Here is a 14,300-nt window from a genome sequence, read left to right on the forward strand (position 1 = left end):
CCTTTATAAGGTTTACCCCTCCTTGGGGCTGGGCCTAGGGCTAGCCCCTACATCTACTGTGTAACTAATGCAACTAACCTAAAGTTGACATCTACATGAAGACTTGCTGAATTCCCAAAGTGTGTTAAGAGGACTGACTTGAAAGACCTCTATGGATGGGAGACTGACCTACGTAGCTGGTGCCTGACGTGTCCCAGACTGGGGCTCACAAAGGGATCATGGCATACAACAAAATATCCTTTAAAAAAAGGTACTACTTATGTACATGTTCTTGCACCGTTGATGAGCTAGTTTGTCATGGTGTACCACTGTGCATGGGTGCACGTGACATTCCCTCCTGCTTAGGTTGGTGGCAGGTTCATGGCTTCATGGGTCCCTCGATCTTTAAACTTTGTATAAAATTGGCAAAAATGTCGTCCAAAACCATGCTTCCAACAATGTAGAAGGATCTGTTCGGGACCTATCACTTCTACTTCATCAACCATTTTTGGTTGCTGTTCTTCTAAAACATTCTGCCGTAGTCATAGGAAATGATGGAACCGAGAGGTAGAAACAAGTTTCTACATGGAGAAAGTGCAGAAGCAGGAGGAAACGTGAGTACGGGGGCACATGACATCAAAACGGCATTTTCTCTCTCTTTATATATTTGGAAAACGGTCGTTTTCTGTGAACTTTTATTTTTTTTTAAAGTGACGTGTCCCCAAAAATACGTGGCTGGCCTGCAGATAATAAAAACAGGACCTACAAATAATAAAGCAAAAAATGGCGACTTGCAATTAGGCGACCTACAAAAAAAAATGGTGACCTGGAAAAAAAAAAGCATTGGCCAAGCCCAAGCAAAAAAAAAAAAATGTTAGCAAAAATGCCCCCGTTAGCAAAAAAAACATTAGCATCTCTATGCCCATTAGCAAAAAGAAAATTGCTCGTTAACAAAAAAATGTTCATTTCAGTAGATGTTAATCCAATTCTAGGATTAATAAGTGCTACCATCATTATCTTACATTAAGGATTCACGATAGATACACCAAAAAGACATACATTCAAGATATGAAGCAATAGTGTCCAAAGCTACAACTTGGACAGGCGCCCATAATGGTATGACGGAGCATTTATGGCGATTTTCGCTTCAAGAGCATGAGGTAGCAAGTTAGGATAAAGTTCTAAGTGATGTACTTCATGGATATATTATGAGAGTAGTCATTGTAATAGCATTAGGCCTCTTATGAGCCTAAAGTGCCTGGTCGGCCACAGTTTAAGTGAGTGTAAACACTTATGGCCATGTATATAAGTGAATTCCTCTCATAATACAACATACTCTCCCATTGTGCAATTGAGTCTTGCTCTTGCTAATCCTCTTGCTAATCTCTCTCCCTAATGCATGCTAGTGAGTGTGTGTGAGTGAAGTGGTGAGAGGAGGGACGAGGACCCGTAGTGCAACGCGGCGGTGTGACAACGCTTGTAGGAGACGCGGTGGAATTGCTTCTCAAGGAGTTGTAGACTTGGAGACCTCAAGGGTTACGAGCTCAGCCATTGGAAAGATCCTCACATGACAGTTGTGGTTCACCAGGTAATCTCTTTTTGGATGTGTTTCAAGGAGGGTTAAGGTGAGCCATAACATTTTTGGTGCCGCTCTTGGGGAGCCATCCCTTGGCTTTTTCCATCGTTTTGCCTCTAATCTACACATAGCCCATTGACCATTATCTTGATTAATGGTTCCCCATCAAAAAGATGTGGATTTGATGGTGATTTGTGTGAGATTTGGTGTAGAATAGCTCTCTTTTTTGTTTTTGAAAAGAATGCTTTTTGCTTAATTTTTAGATTAATTTGTTGTTTTTGTGGTTTTTCATGTTCTTAGGGCTTACACAGTTTGTATTAGGCTTAGTTTGCATCCATTGCATCAAAGAATGCATTTCTAAGTGAATGTTAGCTCTCTTTAGTTTAAGCATAGATCTAAGATCATTAATTTGAGTTTAATATTGTGTTTGTTGTTGAAATTGTTTGGATTAGAGTGTTAGCAAGCATTAAGGGTAGCTTAATCTTTCAAAAAATTTCTTAAAACCATCAAAAACCCTTGAATTTGACTAATTTCTCGTAATGATAGTAGCCTTGAGCTACAAGCAGCTGCTTCTCCACCCACATTTTGATACTATTAAGATATTGTGAGTGTGGGAGTCTTGGAGGAGTTTTCTTTAGGGTTGATTTGGAAGGTTTGAGGCCCTCCTTGACTTTAGCTGGTGCTGAGGCTGTGGGTTTGAGACTCATGGGCATTGTTGATGGATGATGAAGCTAGAGTCTCTTGGGGAGTGGATGTCGATGAACGAGGCCTTTGAGCATGTGGTTGTCTCCTTTGGTGAGGTTTGTCGATGAAGATGCATAGGATCCGAGGCCTTTCCTTTGAGAGATAGATGGTTTGGTTGTGGAAACTTTCCTTTGAGTTTCCTACTAGAGATAGATGGTTTGGTTGTGGAAACTTTTTTAGGTATAGATGCAGATTGCGAGGTTCTGGCATTGAACTTTGTAGGTGAGGATGGGATTGAAGGAGTAGAGGCTTTATCGGAGTTGGTTGTTGATGCAGATGGTAGGTCCTTGTGTAGAGGGGCTTTTGTGGAAGAGGATTGTATGCTTTTGCATTCAGCATCATAGATATCCATTAAAGTTGGATCCTCTTCCTGCTGGCAGTATGGTATCGTCAACTTTTTGTCATTGACCATCATGATCACTCTATCGCTAGCAAAGCACGGTGGTGCTTGGGCAGTAACAGTCCATTTATGCCCCAAGATCATATCTGCTTCCAACACATACTCAACCACAAAAAACTTGCGAGTGAGGGGGTTAGTTTCAATATACATTGTATGTTCAAAGTACCCCAGACATGGCATGTTTAAGTCTTATGTGTAAAGGTAATCCTTTTCAGGATGTGCCGTGAGTGTTGGTTGACCTAACAAATCCCATAGCTCGAGGGTCATGAGATTGTGTTCTCGTGTTGGTGGACAAAGCTGTGCTTGAGCTATGGTGATTTTATTTGCAATTTCCAATCCAACCAAAATCCTAGGGATCTTTTCAGTAAGATATATTGGAAGTTCTAGCTCCTCCAAGGTTTCTTCCTCTCGTAATAGCAATTGTACATTGTCTGCAGAGCAGGAGTGTTCAAGGTGACTGTTTGCATAGATTCATCTAGTGAATAAAATGATTCACTTATCCAAGGTCCACCAAAGACTACTCAAGGGATTCTAGGGTAACATGGAATGTAAATTTCATATCGACCCATCGATTGTTTGAGTAGTGTATCTAAAGGAACCTAGAACTTCAATGTTTTGTTCATTGGTTCCTTTTGCAGGACTATTGCTTGTAGGGATGAGTTTAGGTTGTCCCAATGACACCCATTGCGGCATAGATCTTAATGGCTCGAAGATGTCAGCTTGGGTTCAGTTCTTGTGTAATCCCTAGCAATCCCTCTATCGTGGCCATGTTAGAGTGCCTAAATGCTTCTTAATGAGCAATCACAGTTTGTTTACAACCTCCAGAGGCTTGGCGTACTCTTCGTTGGATCAAATGGGTGTCTGTTTATCCTAATTAACTTAGGTGCTATACGCACGTGAACGACCTAAGATATTTTTTCGAAAAAAGTGTATACTAGGAACTTCCCAATGGAAGAGGAGGTCCTAAAACCTATTTTCCATCATTGTCTCGAGACGAAAAAATTTCTCGAGAATGTTTTCCCTATTTGGCAACACGTTTTTTAGGGTGTTCCAAAAGGAATTTTGAAAAACTATATATGTAGGAGTTGTAGTATTTTTGGAGTACTATAACTTTGTTTCCTTGAGTTGTTCGTGATTTTGTCGTCTAGACCCTCAAAAAGTAGCCCGAATATGGCACATCGCCATTTTCATGTTTTTTTTAACAATTTTTCGTGGTTTTTAGGATGTTTTGCCTGGAAATCTGGGCCGAATTTTGAGGCTATTGGTCGGAGGCCAAAATGGTCGATTTTGACTTCGGACGACCAAGTCCAAAGTCAAAGAGCTCGATGTCAGCTTTCCGATGAGCCCTAGAGCGCCTTCATTGGATATACGGTTTAGTAGATACGGGCCTCCAAATAGGGGTACACTTTCCCTGCCAGACCTTTTTACGAGACGGTGACCATTTCACGGCCTACACTTTCACGGTCGAACCTTTTCACGGCCTGCACTTTCACAGCGAACAATTTCATGGTCTGCACTTTCACGGCCAGATCTTTTCACGGCGGACCGTTTCACAGCCTACACTTTCACGGCGGACCGTTTCACGACTTGCACTTTCCGGTCGGAATTTTTCGCTGGAATTTCTTTCACAACGGAAATTTTTGTTCACGGATAGAATTTTTCCCGTCGCCTGTACTTTCACGGATGGAATTTTTTTTCGCGGGCGATCGGACAGAATTTTTTCCGTTCACAGTCGGATTTCCGTTTCACATGGATGGACTTTTTTCTGTTCCTGCACTTTCACGACGAGAACAGAATTTTTTTCCGTTCACGGTCGAATTTCCATTTCACAGAACGGACTTTTTTCTGTCCAGGCTGGATTTTCGTTTCACAAACGAAATTCTTGTTTACGGACATAATTTTTTTCCGTCGCCTGTACTTTCACGGACGGTATTTTTTTCATCGCCTGCAGTTTCACAGACGGAATTTTTTTCGTTCACGGTCGGATTTTCGTTTCATGGACGGACTTTTTTCCGTCTCTGCACTTTTATGGATAGAATTTTTTCCATTCATGGCCGGATTTCCGTTTCATGGACGGACTTTTTTCCGTTCTCGGCCGCATTTCCGTTTCACGGACAGACTTTTTTCCGTTCACGGCCGGATTTTCGTTTCACAGATGTACTTTTTTTCGTTCACGACCAAAATTTTTCTGTTCATGGCCGAATTTCCGTTTCACGGGATGGATTTGTTTTTTTTTTAAGTCTAATGGGAAATACGAATTTTCATTTTTGAGGAGAATATTTTTTTGAATTTAAAATGAAAGGGATATGGGCATTTTTCCAAAAAGAAAAGTGGGAATCAAAAAAGTCAACCTTTTAATAACACCCCTTACACTTTTCATAAATGACCTCGAAAATAGACAAATTGACAACTCATGAGCATCTACTCATTGAATGCTCATTAGCCTTAATGAGTTATGTAAAAAAAAGTAATTAAGGATTAATCCTTTCACTAATCTTTTCCTCTTTTATATTAATTAAAGACTCTAATTAACCATTAATCGCTAATTAATTCATACAATTGAGCACATCATTGGATAGAGCAAGGAAAAGCTAATCTTTGTGTATCAACAATTGTACAAATTAATCTAAATTAGGAGATTAATTAGACTCTTAATTATAGTCTCCTCTTTAAGACAAAATTAAGTAGAGTCAAACTTCTCCAATTGATCAAAAAATTGATGTGGTTAGGTGTTTTGATAAATCTAGATGCTCTCAAAACACTCAAAAACCCCAATTTCGACTACTCATATGATCAATTTAGACCCCAATTAACACATTTTCTAAATTTTTAGCCTCTTGAACAAGATTAGCATCTAGTAAGCTCAATGATATTTTGAGTGGCAAAGGACATTGGCAATTAGCGGTCTCAATGTGTTGTCTTACAACGATGCACGAATGACATGGACATGGGATGTCATTAAAGATTTCAGCCATAGAGTTACTATTTTTCAAAATATTTAAGCAATTAAGCAAGAGCTTGTAATTAGACAAATGGATTTGATTTTTAAACTAAATGCATGAGAAAAAAAATGTAGGTGCCTCCCCCGCTTCCGCCACAACAAGCACTAATGCCTCCCCTGCTTACACCAATGCGAAAATGCCTCCCCCACTTTCGCCAATGGGTGAGAGAGAGAGAGAGAGAGAGAGAGAGAGAGAGAGAGAGAGAGAGAATGTGTGTGTGTGTGTGTGTGTGTGTGTGTGTGAGAGAGAGAGAGAGAGAGAGAGAGAGAGAGAGAGAGAGAGAGAGAGAGAGAGATGTGCAATGTACTCTATGCAGGCTTGTACTCGTATGCATTGTACTCTATGCAAGCTTGTACTTGTGTGCACTGTACTCTATGTAAGTAATAGGTACCGAGAAGGTGGGTTTTATATATTTTTTTCTTAAACGTTAAGCTGGGCTTGAGCTAACCTTTATCATTTTTGCCAAGATTTATTTGTTATGTTGTTGAGTGTGGGACTTGATCCTGTCTTCTTCTGTCCATGTGCTTTTTAAGTTTTTATGTATATTTAGGTGCTCTTAGAAGCAGATTTTCATGAAGTACAAGATTTGAGTCATATAGACTCTTATTGAACTGCTCTGTGTTGAAGTAGCCACTTGTTGGTGAGGATTGAAAAAATTACAAGAAGCTGTTGCTTGCAAATTCTTGATGTGCTCCTAAGTCTGCGTGTTTGATCTTGGATTTGTTGAGGCAGGGTCCAGCTCAAATAAGCCCAAACAGTCAGAGCTGTCTTGGTGGGATGAGGTCCAGGCCGAAAGTGGGTATAGTACAGGGGGTAGTCGCCATTGGAAGTGCAAATATTGCCATGGTAGTAAGACTGGGAGCGCTACTCAAATTCATGCACATGTGCTTCATATCTCAGGGCATGAGATAACATTCTGCTTGGGCATCAGCGAGGCTCGAAGGGAGGTGCTTTGTCGGAAAGACAACACGACTTGTACACAAGCATCGGCTAGGAGACCCGGCGTCACAATCAACCCTAGCTCGTATGTGGGTGCTTCACAAAGGACCTCATTTTAGAAAGAAATCTCATAGGGACTTGCGCAAGTACGCTGACACTCCATTTGCCTAAAACTTTCTTATATTGGAGTCCATCGGGAAGTGCTCGTGCTGTGAAGCAGTTGTTCATCGAGTATGAGAGGCATGCATTATCAGGCATAGTTGTAGGCAAGGCATCAGCCTCTTACGTCCGCGATCCTCTTTGGTGGGAGCAGTTGAGACGCATAGTGGCTTTGGGAAAGCCCATCATCCACTTAATGAGGATGTGTGATGCACTTCAGCCATGCATTGGCCAGATATACGAGTCCATGGACAAGATGGTGGAGAAACTTAAGGAGATTGAGCCAAATCCAATACAGTATGAGGAGTTGAGATCCTTATGTCATGATAGATGGGATGGCTATCACTCTCCTATACGTGCTGCAACCTTTGTTGTTGACCCTCACTTTCAGCTAAGCAACCAGTTCTCAGATGATGAGGTCATGTGGATGGATGGGACATTGCCTTGGAGAAACTACAACCGGATGTTGTGAAGCAAAGATTGATCAAGAATCAACTAGCTTATTACAGAGCTTGCAAGAAAAGATTTGGTAAAGCAAATGCATTGGCGGATCAGTTGACCACCAATCCCTGTGTGTGGACTATGGGGCCGACGTTCCGGAGTTACAGGAGGTGGCCATCAAGATCTTGAGCCAAGCTGTGAGTTCTTCTTGCCTAGAGAAGCTTTGGAGCTCTTTCAGTCACATTGCTTCAAAAAAGCAAAACCATCTTGGCACTGGAAAAACCGATGATTTGGTTTTTGTTAGTGCAAATTTGCAGCTTCTAGGACACTTAGAGAACCCACAAGAATGGAAACATTGATCAGAGGAGGATGAGAGTACTTCAAATATAGAGGAGTAGTGTAGTGTACCCATGGACATAGGTGCTAGTTCTAGCAGTGCAAGCTCTTTTCCTTCAGATGATTTACTAGATCTAGACCTTGGCATTGAGACCCCCCTCTAGTTTGTCTTGTTGTACTCTTATGTAGAGCCTCGTGATCTTGAGGTATTTCACTGTACTACATAATGCGATCTCATTGAGAAACTAAATGTCCACTTCTTTTAATGTTTTTTGAATACTTTGTGTATGTTTAATTATGTGAGTCCTACGGCATACTAAAGTATTTGTTTTTCGCGCATTAAGTCGTACACGTGTCGTTTCTTTCCGTTTCCTTTAATTGGCCCGGTCTCGTTTCCTCTACCTAGCCCTCGTTCCGCCGTTTCTCGGTCCTGGTGACTATGCATTCTGCAATGTAGGTCCAATATAAGGCTTTAACCAAGAGAAGTGGAAGACATGCATCGTCCAATTGTCTGGCAATCCGAATTGCATGGCGACATCACTTAACTTCTTGATGATGGAAAAAGGATCAAAACTCCTAAATGACAACTTTAGACAGCACTTGCTCACTTGCTTAAGTCTTTGCTTCATGATCCTTAAGTATACCCAATCTTGCTCTTTGAAGTTAACATCTCTCCGTGACTTGTTTGCGTATCTAGTGTAAGCCTCGTGAGCTTTGGTAAGACGTTCTTTGATTGAATCAATGATAACTAAAAAGGTTTCCGATGTCTTGTTGACTTCCAAGGAAGGAGATATCATCCACATGAGAAGGGATGAAAATCTTCAACCAAAGACTGCCTCATAAGGAGTTCTGCCAACACTTGATGAGTGTGTGTCATTGAGAATTGCTTGCACAACTGGAGGTGAAGCTCCCATTTCGACTGTTGATCATGGCAGTATGCTTTAAGCACATCAAAAGCCAATTGATTGTAAATCTCCGTTTGGCCATCGGTTTGGGGATGGAATGCACTGGACAATTGCAATTTGATACCAAAGTTGTCGAACAAAGCTTGCTAGAGGTGAGGTGTAAACTTCAGATCTCCATCTGAAATAATGGTCTGTGGCAAACCACAAACTGGATACCAATCACGGTGTAACTATTTGGCCCTCCTAGCTCTATTTCACATGATGGAACCCTTGCTCGAACACCAGACAGGTAGAAGAAGGCATGGGAACACGGACCATAAGGTTTGCTCAAGAAAAAGCACCAGTTTTGGCAAAAAGTCAAACTGAGTTGACCATGAGCTAGGGGGCACCACTGGCAAGAGGAGACTAAGCCGAAGCGTGGTGGAATCTGTCACGGCATGCCCCGGTAGGCTTACAGTCAGAGAAAGAGCAGGACTATATCTTCTGATGTGGCCGTCTGTTTGCATGGTATAAGCATACAAAATTTACTAAGTCTGTCAACTATCGCCATATGCTGAGTATTCCGAGATCCAATAGATGCAAGAAGTGGTCCAGCAAAATCCATCGAAATGTCATGAAACGGACAGGAATGGGCAATGGCTGAAGCAACCTTGCATGTTTGGTGTGAGATACCTTCACTTTCTGACATATGGAACATGCGGAAACATACTTGTATACATCCTTGTGCATCTTTGGCCAATAAAACGATCTTTCTAACTTCTCCAAAGTACTATTGATCTCACGATAACCACCAACACATGAATCATGAGCATCATGGAGGAGTGCCAATTAGAAAGGATCGACCCTTGTAAAAGAGCCAACCTTCCTGAATGGTATAATGACCCAATTCTAAATAAAGGGCCATACTATAAGGAGTTCCAATTCTGTACAATCTACATACTTTGTCTTTATACTATCTAAGTTCTTTCCTTGTATCTCCAACACAATGGACTCCTGCACTGTCTTAATATTATCTTTTCGACTAAGAGCATCTGCTACTACATGGTTATGCTTACTCGGTACATACTCAACAAGGTTGCATTTAAAACCCGTTTTTTATTATTTAGGACGTTTTGGACTTGCAAACGTTTCAAACCCGTTTTTTATTATTATTTTAGACTTACACTTATTACTCTCTTTAGAAGAGGTTTTTTCCCCGTGTCCTTTTTGGCCTACCCATTGGGAGGTCTAAGTGTTGGTTCTTCAAACTTAGCTTATTTTCATGTCACGTTATGGAACATGTCATGACGTGACAACACATGGATGATGACCCATAGGGCCAATAATCTAGGTTCTTTTGATCTTATGAATATAAATTTATATATTTTTTAAATAGATGTAATGTTGGCTAACCTGCCATATTAATAGCATTAAATGAGAAATCAATTTTCTCTCTCCCTCCTTCAGATTCTCTCTCTCTCTCTCTCTCTCTCTCTCTCTCTCTCTCTCTCTCTCTCCCCTAGCGCAGAATGTGATATGTGTTATACATCACTTGTCTAGAAAAGGATATTAGATATAAACTTTGAGCTTTCTTGACCAATCACACACACATATGATTTTAACATTAAAAAGTACACATTTTTTTACGTACTTTATCAATCGACAACGTTCTATACCACGTACTAAACTCGTATCATTTCGTACGTTTGAAACTGCCTTGACACTCAATCAATCCGCGAAATTGTTGGAACAACCGACTCCACCGGTGCTGTCTATCACTCCACTCGGCACTTGGCATAGTTTGCAACCACTTCAAGGCTTGGTGGTCTATCTTCATAGTTCCATAAAGAAAAGGTTTCCATTGTTTCAAGGTTGTGATAATCCCTAGCAACTCTGAGTCATATGCAAAACATTTTTTATCTGCATATTCCTGCTGTAATACACCACGGGTCTTCTTTCTCGATACAAAACTCCTCCAATGGCGAGATTAATCAGTGATCACCTCAAAGGGATCATCCCATGATACAAGTTTAAGGATTGGTGCTTCAAAAGCTGCCTTTTGCAAAGCAAAGAACGCCCCTAAAGCCTTTCCACTTATTACTGAAACATTTTGTCTTCTTCTTTTCACTCCCTTGAGCAAATCTATCAATGGGACTGCAAGGTTAGAAAACCAATCCATATGCGAGCTATATGCTTGGCACACGATCTTCTTCCCAGAAAAAAAAAAGGTTAACAATCTTAGCCGGTATACATGGATTTATTAATAACGAACCTTAGCCACCTGTATCATCCTCCTCCTAATCTCAAGGCTTCCTTCTCCTAATCTCAAGGCTCCTCGATCTTTGGCCATCTTGCACTGGGATTTTCAGTTCCACATGTACATGTGAGGCCCGGGTCTTCTTTTCATTTCATTTTCGGAACTTTTTGTTTCCAAGTTCAGAGTTAACACATGGAATCATTTGGACACATACTTGGTATCATAGACCCATGGTCTTTTGTAGAGGTTAATAAAATCTCTTCCTTTCTCAAAAAAGAGCCACGGTTGACCAATCACATGCAACTCGCAATTAACGTGTAGAAAAACCGTAAAATTTTCTTTCCTTTTGTCTACCAATAAGGCTATGAAGTAAACATAAATGTAAAACTGCAGCATGTTACGCATGCAAAAAAATCAAACTCTGTTTCTTGGAGAGGACAGCAAGAACTATTTTATTATTACATCATTAGTTACTATAGCATCAATCATAACATCATCAAAACATCCTAAAATTTATGTTTTTAGATTGCATTTCACGCCTCTCAAAGCATGGGCCCATCCATGTAAAATTTATGGTTTTTAGATTGCATCATCAGTTATTATGGTTTGGGAGATTGCATTTATGGTTTTTAGATTGCATTTCAAGCCTCTGAAAGCATGAGCCCATCCATGTCTTTCAAACATAAAATTGTAAGCTGTACTGGCAGTAACTCATGTACCAGCCCAGCTTAAAGCTTGATGAATCAATGCCTCGTCGATAAAGGGACGAAGAGACCACATCTGACTGTATGTTTGCAAGCGTTCAGAGTTTACATCAAGCCTCAAATCTGTTACCACCAGTTCCTAACAATGCAAATAACAACTTGTCAAATGCTTCCTGCAGAGCAGATTGAAGCAAAAAACATTTGCTCCAATTTCAAGACTAAATCTACATGACCTTGAAAGAAAAGTAAAACCTTCAACTATGATAGAACTTGCCACCTGCATTTGAAGATCTTTCTCCAACATACTCAAGATGCCAGACATGATTATGGCATAATCTGAAGTCTGCCGTTGAGCCAGGATAGGTTCTTCAGAACACGATTCCTGAATGTTGCATAGGGTAAAATGTGAGATGAACATGAAGAGGTTCAGTGATTGCAACCTTTAGCTACCCATATTTCTTATAAGCTTAAACCTAGAAAACAGTCTACATCTGGACCTACGCATCTTGATATATAAGGAACATCGGGAGCTACCTTAAAATACTAGATGCGAGTCTTAGCTAGCACAGCTGCCACAGTTTTAAAAAGTGCTGAAATCAACAGGTTCCCATTTAACAAGCAACCAGCAAACAGCTGAGAAATAAAAATGTAGAAGGTACCATTTAACAAGCCACGGCAAACAATCAACCAGACAGCAATTAGCAAACAATCTACTTGCACGGTGTTTATAAGCAATGGGGCACTTTGTTCTTCCATCAATGTGGATGGTTATGCAACCACCCCACTTGTAATCCACCCAAGCGTCCAAGATGTCAAGAAACTCTTCAGCTTGAACTTTCAAAGGGTTTAGCTTGCATCTAATGTCCAAAAGCTGGACACAGGAAGAAAACACCTGGCTGTGTGATAATGAACTAACTTCAGGAACTGTGATATAGCATGGAGGAGATTGCAAGGTGCTGTGCTGCAGAGGACAAACAAATTTTCTTTTTAAACATGGTGGATGTTGGGTTTTATGCTGTGTATGCACCCAGAGGAGTGCTAGTGATCATCAGTAGGTTACTGGGGCACTTTTTACTTCAGTTAGTGGAGGTTTTTTCCCCCAGTTTAGTTCATTTTCACTTATATGCAGTTTATAAGTGTTTTGGTCCACCCGGCACATTTATGGCCGGTCATGTGAACACTTATCCTTTAGGGGTCACTATCATGTGGCTTGTACTTCACATTTATCTATTATTGAGATATCTACAGCAGTCGTGTTCACTCCCTGCTGGTTTTCTATGCTTGTTTTCTTTCTGTAAACCCTAACCCTAACCCTGTTTAGGTCTTCAATTGGTATCAGAGCAATTGAAGTTTGGCCCTTGCCCATTGCTGTACACTGCTTGCGCTCAGCTCTACCTGTACATAAGCGCCGCCTTCAGTCACACATGCGCCTGCTGCCCGTACACCCATAGTGCGCCGCCTTCAGCTTCAGCTGTGCGCCTTATGCCCGTACATCCAGTCGCCTTCAATCAGGTACTACACCAAGTCGCCTGCAGTTACGTACGTGTACCAGCCCCGTACTGTATGCGTACGTGTACAAGCTTCGAACAGTAAGCGCCGCCACCAAGTCGCCGACTGCTGGTATTCGCCTGCACGTCGACACCTGTGCGCCACCTATTGTGCAAGTCGACACTACAATCGCCGCCTGCTGGTATTCGTCTGCAAGTCGACACCTGCAGCCAGTCGAGCGCATCCCTGTCATTTAGTGCTGTTGTACCTGCTACGTACGCTTGTACCTGCATACAGCTCGACTGCAGCTGACGTGTACCTGCTGCTCCGTACAGTCTTCTGTACACACCTGCGCAGACAGCCGTACAACTGACAGTACAAGCGACCAGCAGCATCTGGTGTTCCGTACTTGTTCTGTACCAGTCAACAGTACCTGCTCTTTGGTGAACTGTACCTGCATGAGTACAACAATCAACTCATATCTCAGAAGTGGTAAGCATTACATATTTTGAATACTGGGCATTCTTATTTTTCTCTGTGAAAAATACACAGGCACAACAAGCAGTTTTTCTATCAAGAAAAATACAGGCACAAAAGGCAGATTTTCTAGCAAGAAAATATACAGATTTTAGCACAGTTTGGGTGCAGCAAATTTGGGCATTTTTGGGGCATTTTGGCATTGTGTACGCCATTTGCTGCCCTACTCAGTCATTGGTGCATTAAGCTGCACATTCAGAGGATTGAGAGTGCAGGCAGATTTAGGTAAACTGTATTCAGTGGAGTACAGTTGTTATCAGGGTTTTTGCTTTTGGGTTTTTTTTTGGTAAACAGGTACAACATTGTGCGTAAAGCATAATGGCAAATCAACAGCAAAGTGATGTATTCACATATTTGTCTAAGGAAGACAAATTGGATGGCACGAACTACTCCTTGTGGAGTTTTATGCTGAAAAATGTGCTTGTGGCAAAAGGTCTTTGGGATTTTGTTAGTGGTGATGAACCACGTCCAGGTCCATTGGCTCCAGAGACTCCTCCTCAAGGGGGTGCTCGTGGACGAGGACAACAGGTACAGGCTCCAGGACAGCCATTGCCTGTTCAGAGAACAAATGCTCAAAAGACATGGGATGCCAGGGATGCACAAGCATTGTCACTCATTGCATTGTCAGTTCAAAGGTCCATTATACCTCATATTCGGTCAGCTGGCTCTTCACAGAATGCATGGGTGACTTTGGAGCAGATGTATGCTGCTCGTAATGAGGCTAGGATCTCATTTTTGAAAAGAGAGCTGGAAAATCAGAAAATGAATGAAGGAGATGATATGTCGAGCCACTTAAACAAGCTGCAGGATTTGAGAGAGCAACTCATCAATGTGGATGAGATTATTCCTGAGAC

At 41.4% G+C, this 14,300-nt stretch overlaps 1 protein-coding gene across 8 annotated transcripts in view; it reads right to left on the reverse strand.

Moving 5' to 3' along the window:
- Positions 1–11,219: 11,219 nt before the first annotated feature.
- Positions 11,220–14,300, reverse strand: part of LOC147632436 (FAD-binding protein) — a 47,393-nt gene continuing 44,312 nt past the window's right edge. For 7 of the 8 annotated variants that reach the window (XM_086807263.1, XM_086807265.1, XM_086807259.1 and 4 more), the window contains 2 exons: positions 11,699–11,803; positions 11,220–11,560 (listed from right to left, as the gene is read on the reverse strand). In XM_086807263.1, coding sequence (XP_086663389.1) covers positions 11,429–11,560; positions 11,699–11,803 — 237 coding nt within the window. In that variant the 3' untranslated portion in view covers positions 11,220–11,428. Of the gene's footprint in view, positions 11,561–11,693; positions 11,804–11,955; positions 12,012–14,300 lie in introns of those variants that run through there. The other variant, XM_086807266.1, reaches the window with a different exon arrangement.

Source organism: Cibotium barometz, chromosome 13 (genome assembly GCF_041138505.1).
Source record: "Cibotium barometz isolate CiBa-2024 chromosome 13, ASM4113850v1, whole genome shotgun sequence".
NCBI lineage: Eukaryota > Viridiplantae > Streptophyta > Polypodiopsida > Cyatheales > Cibotiaceae > Cibotium > Cibotium barometz.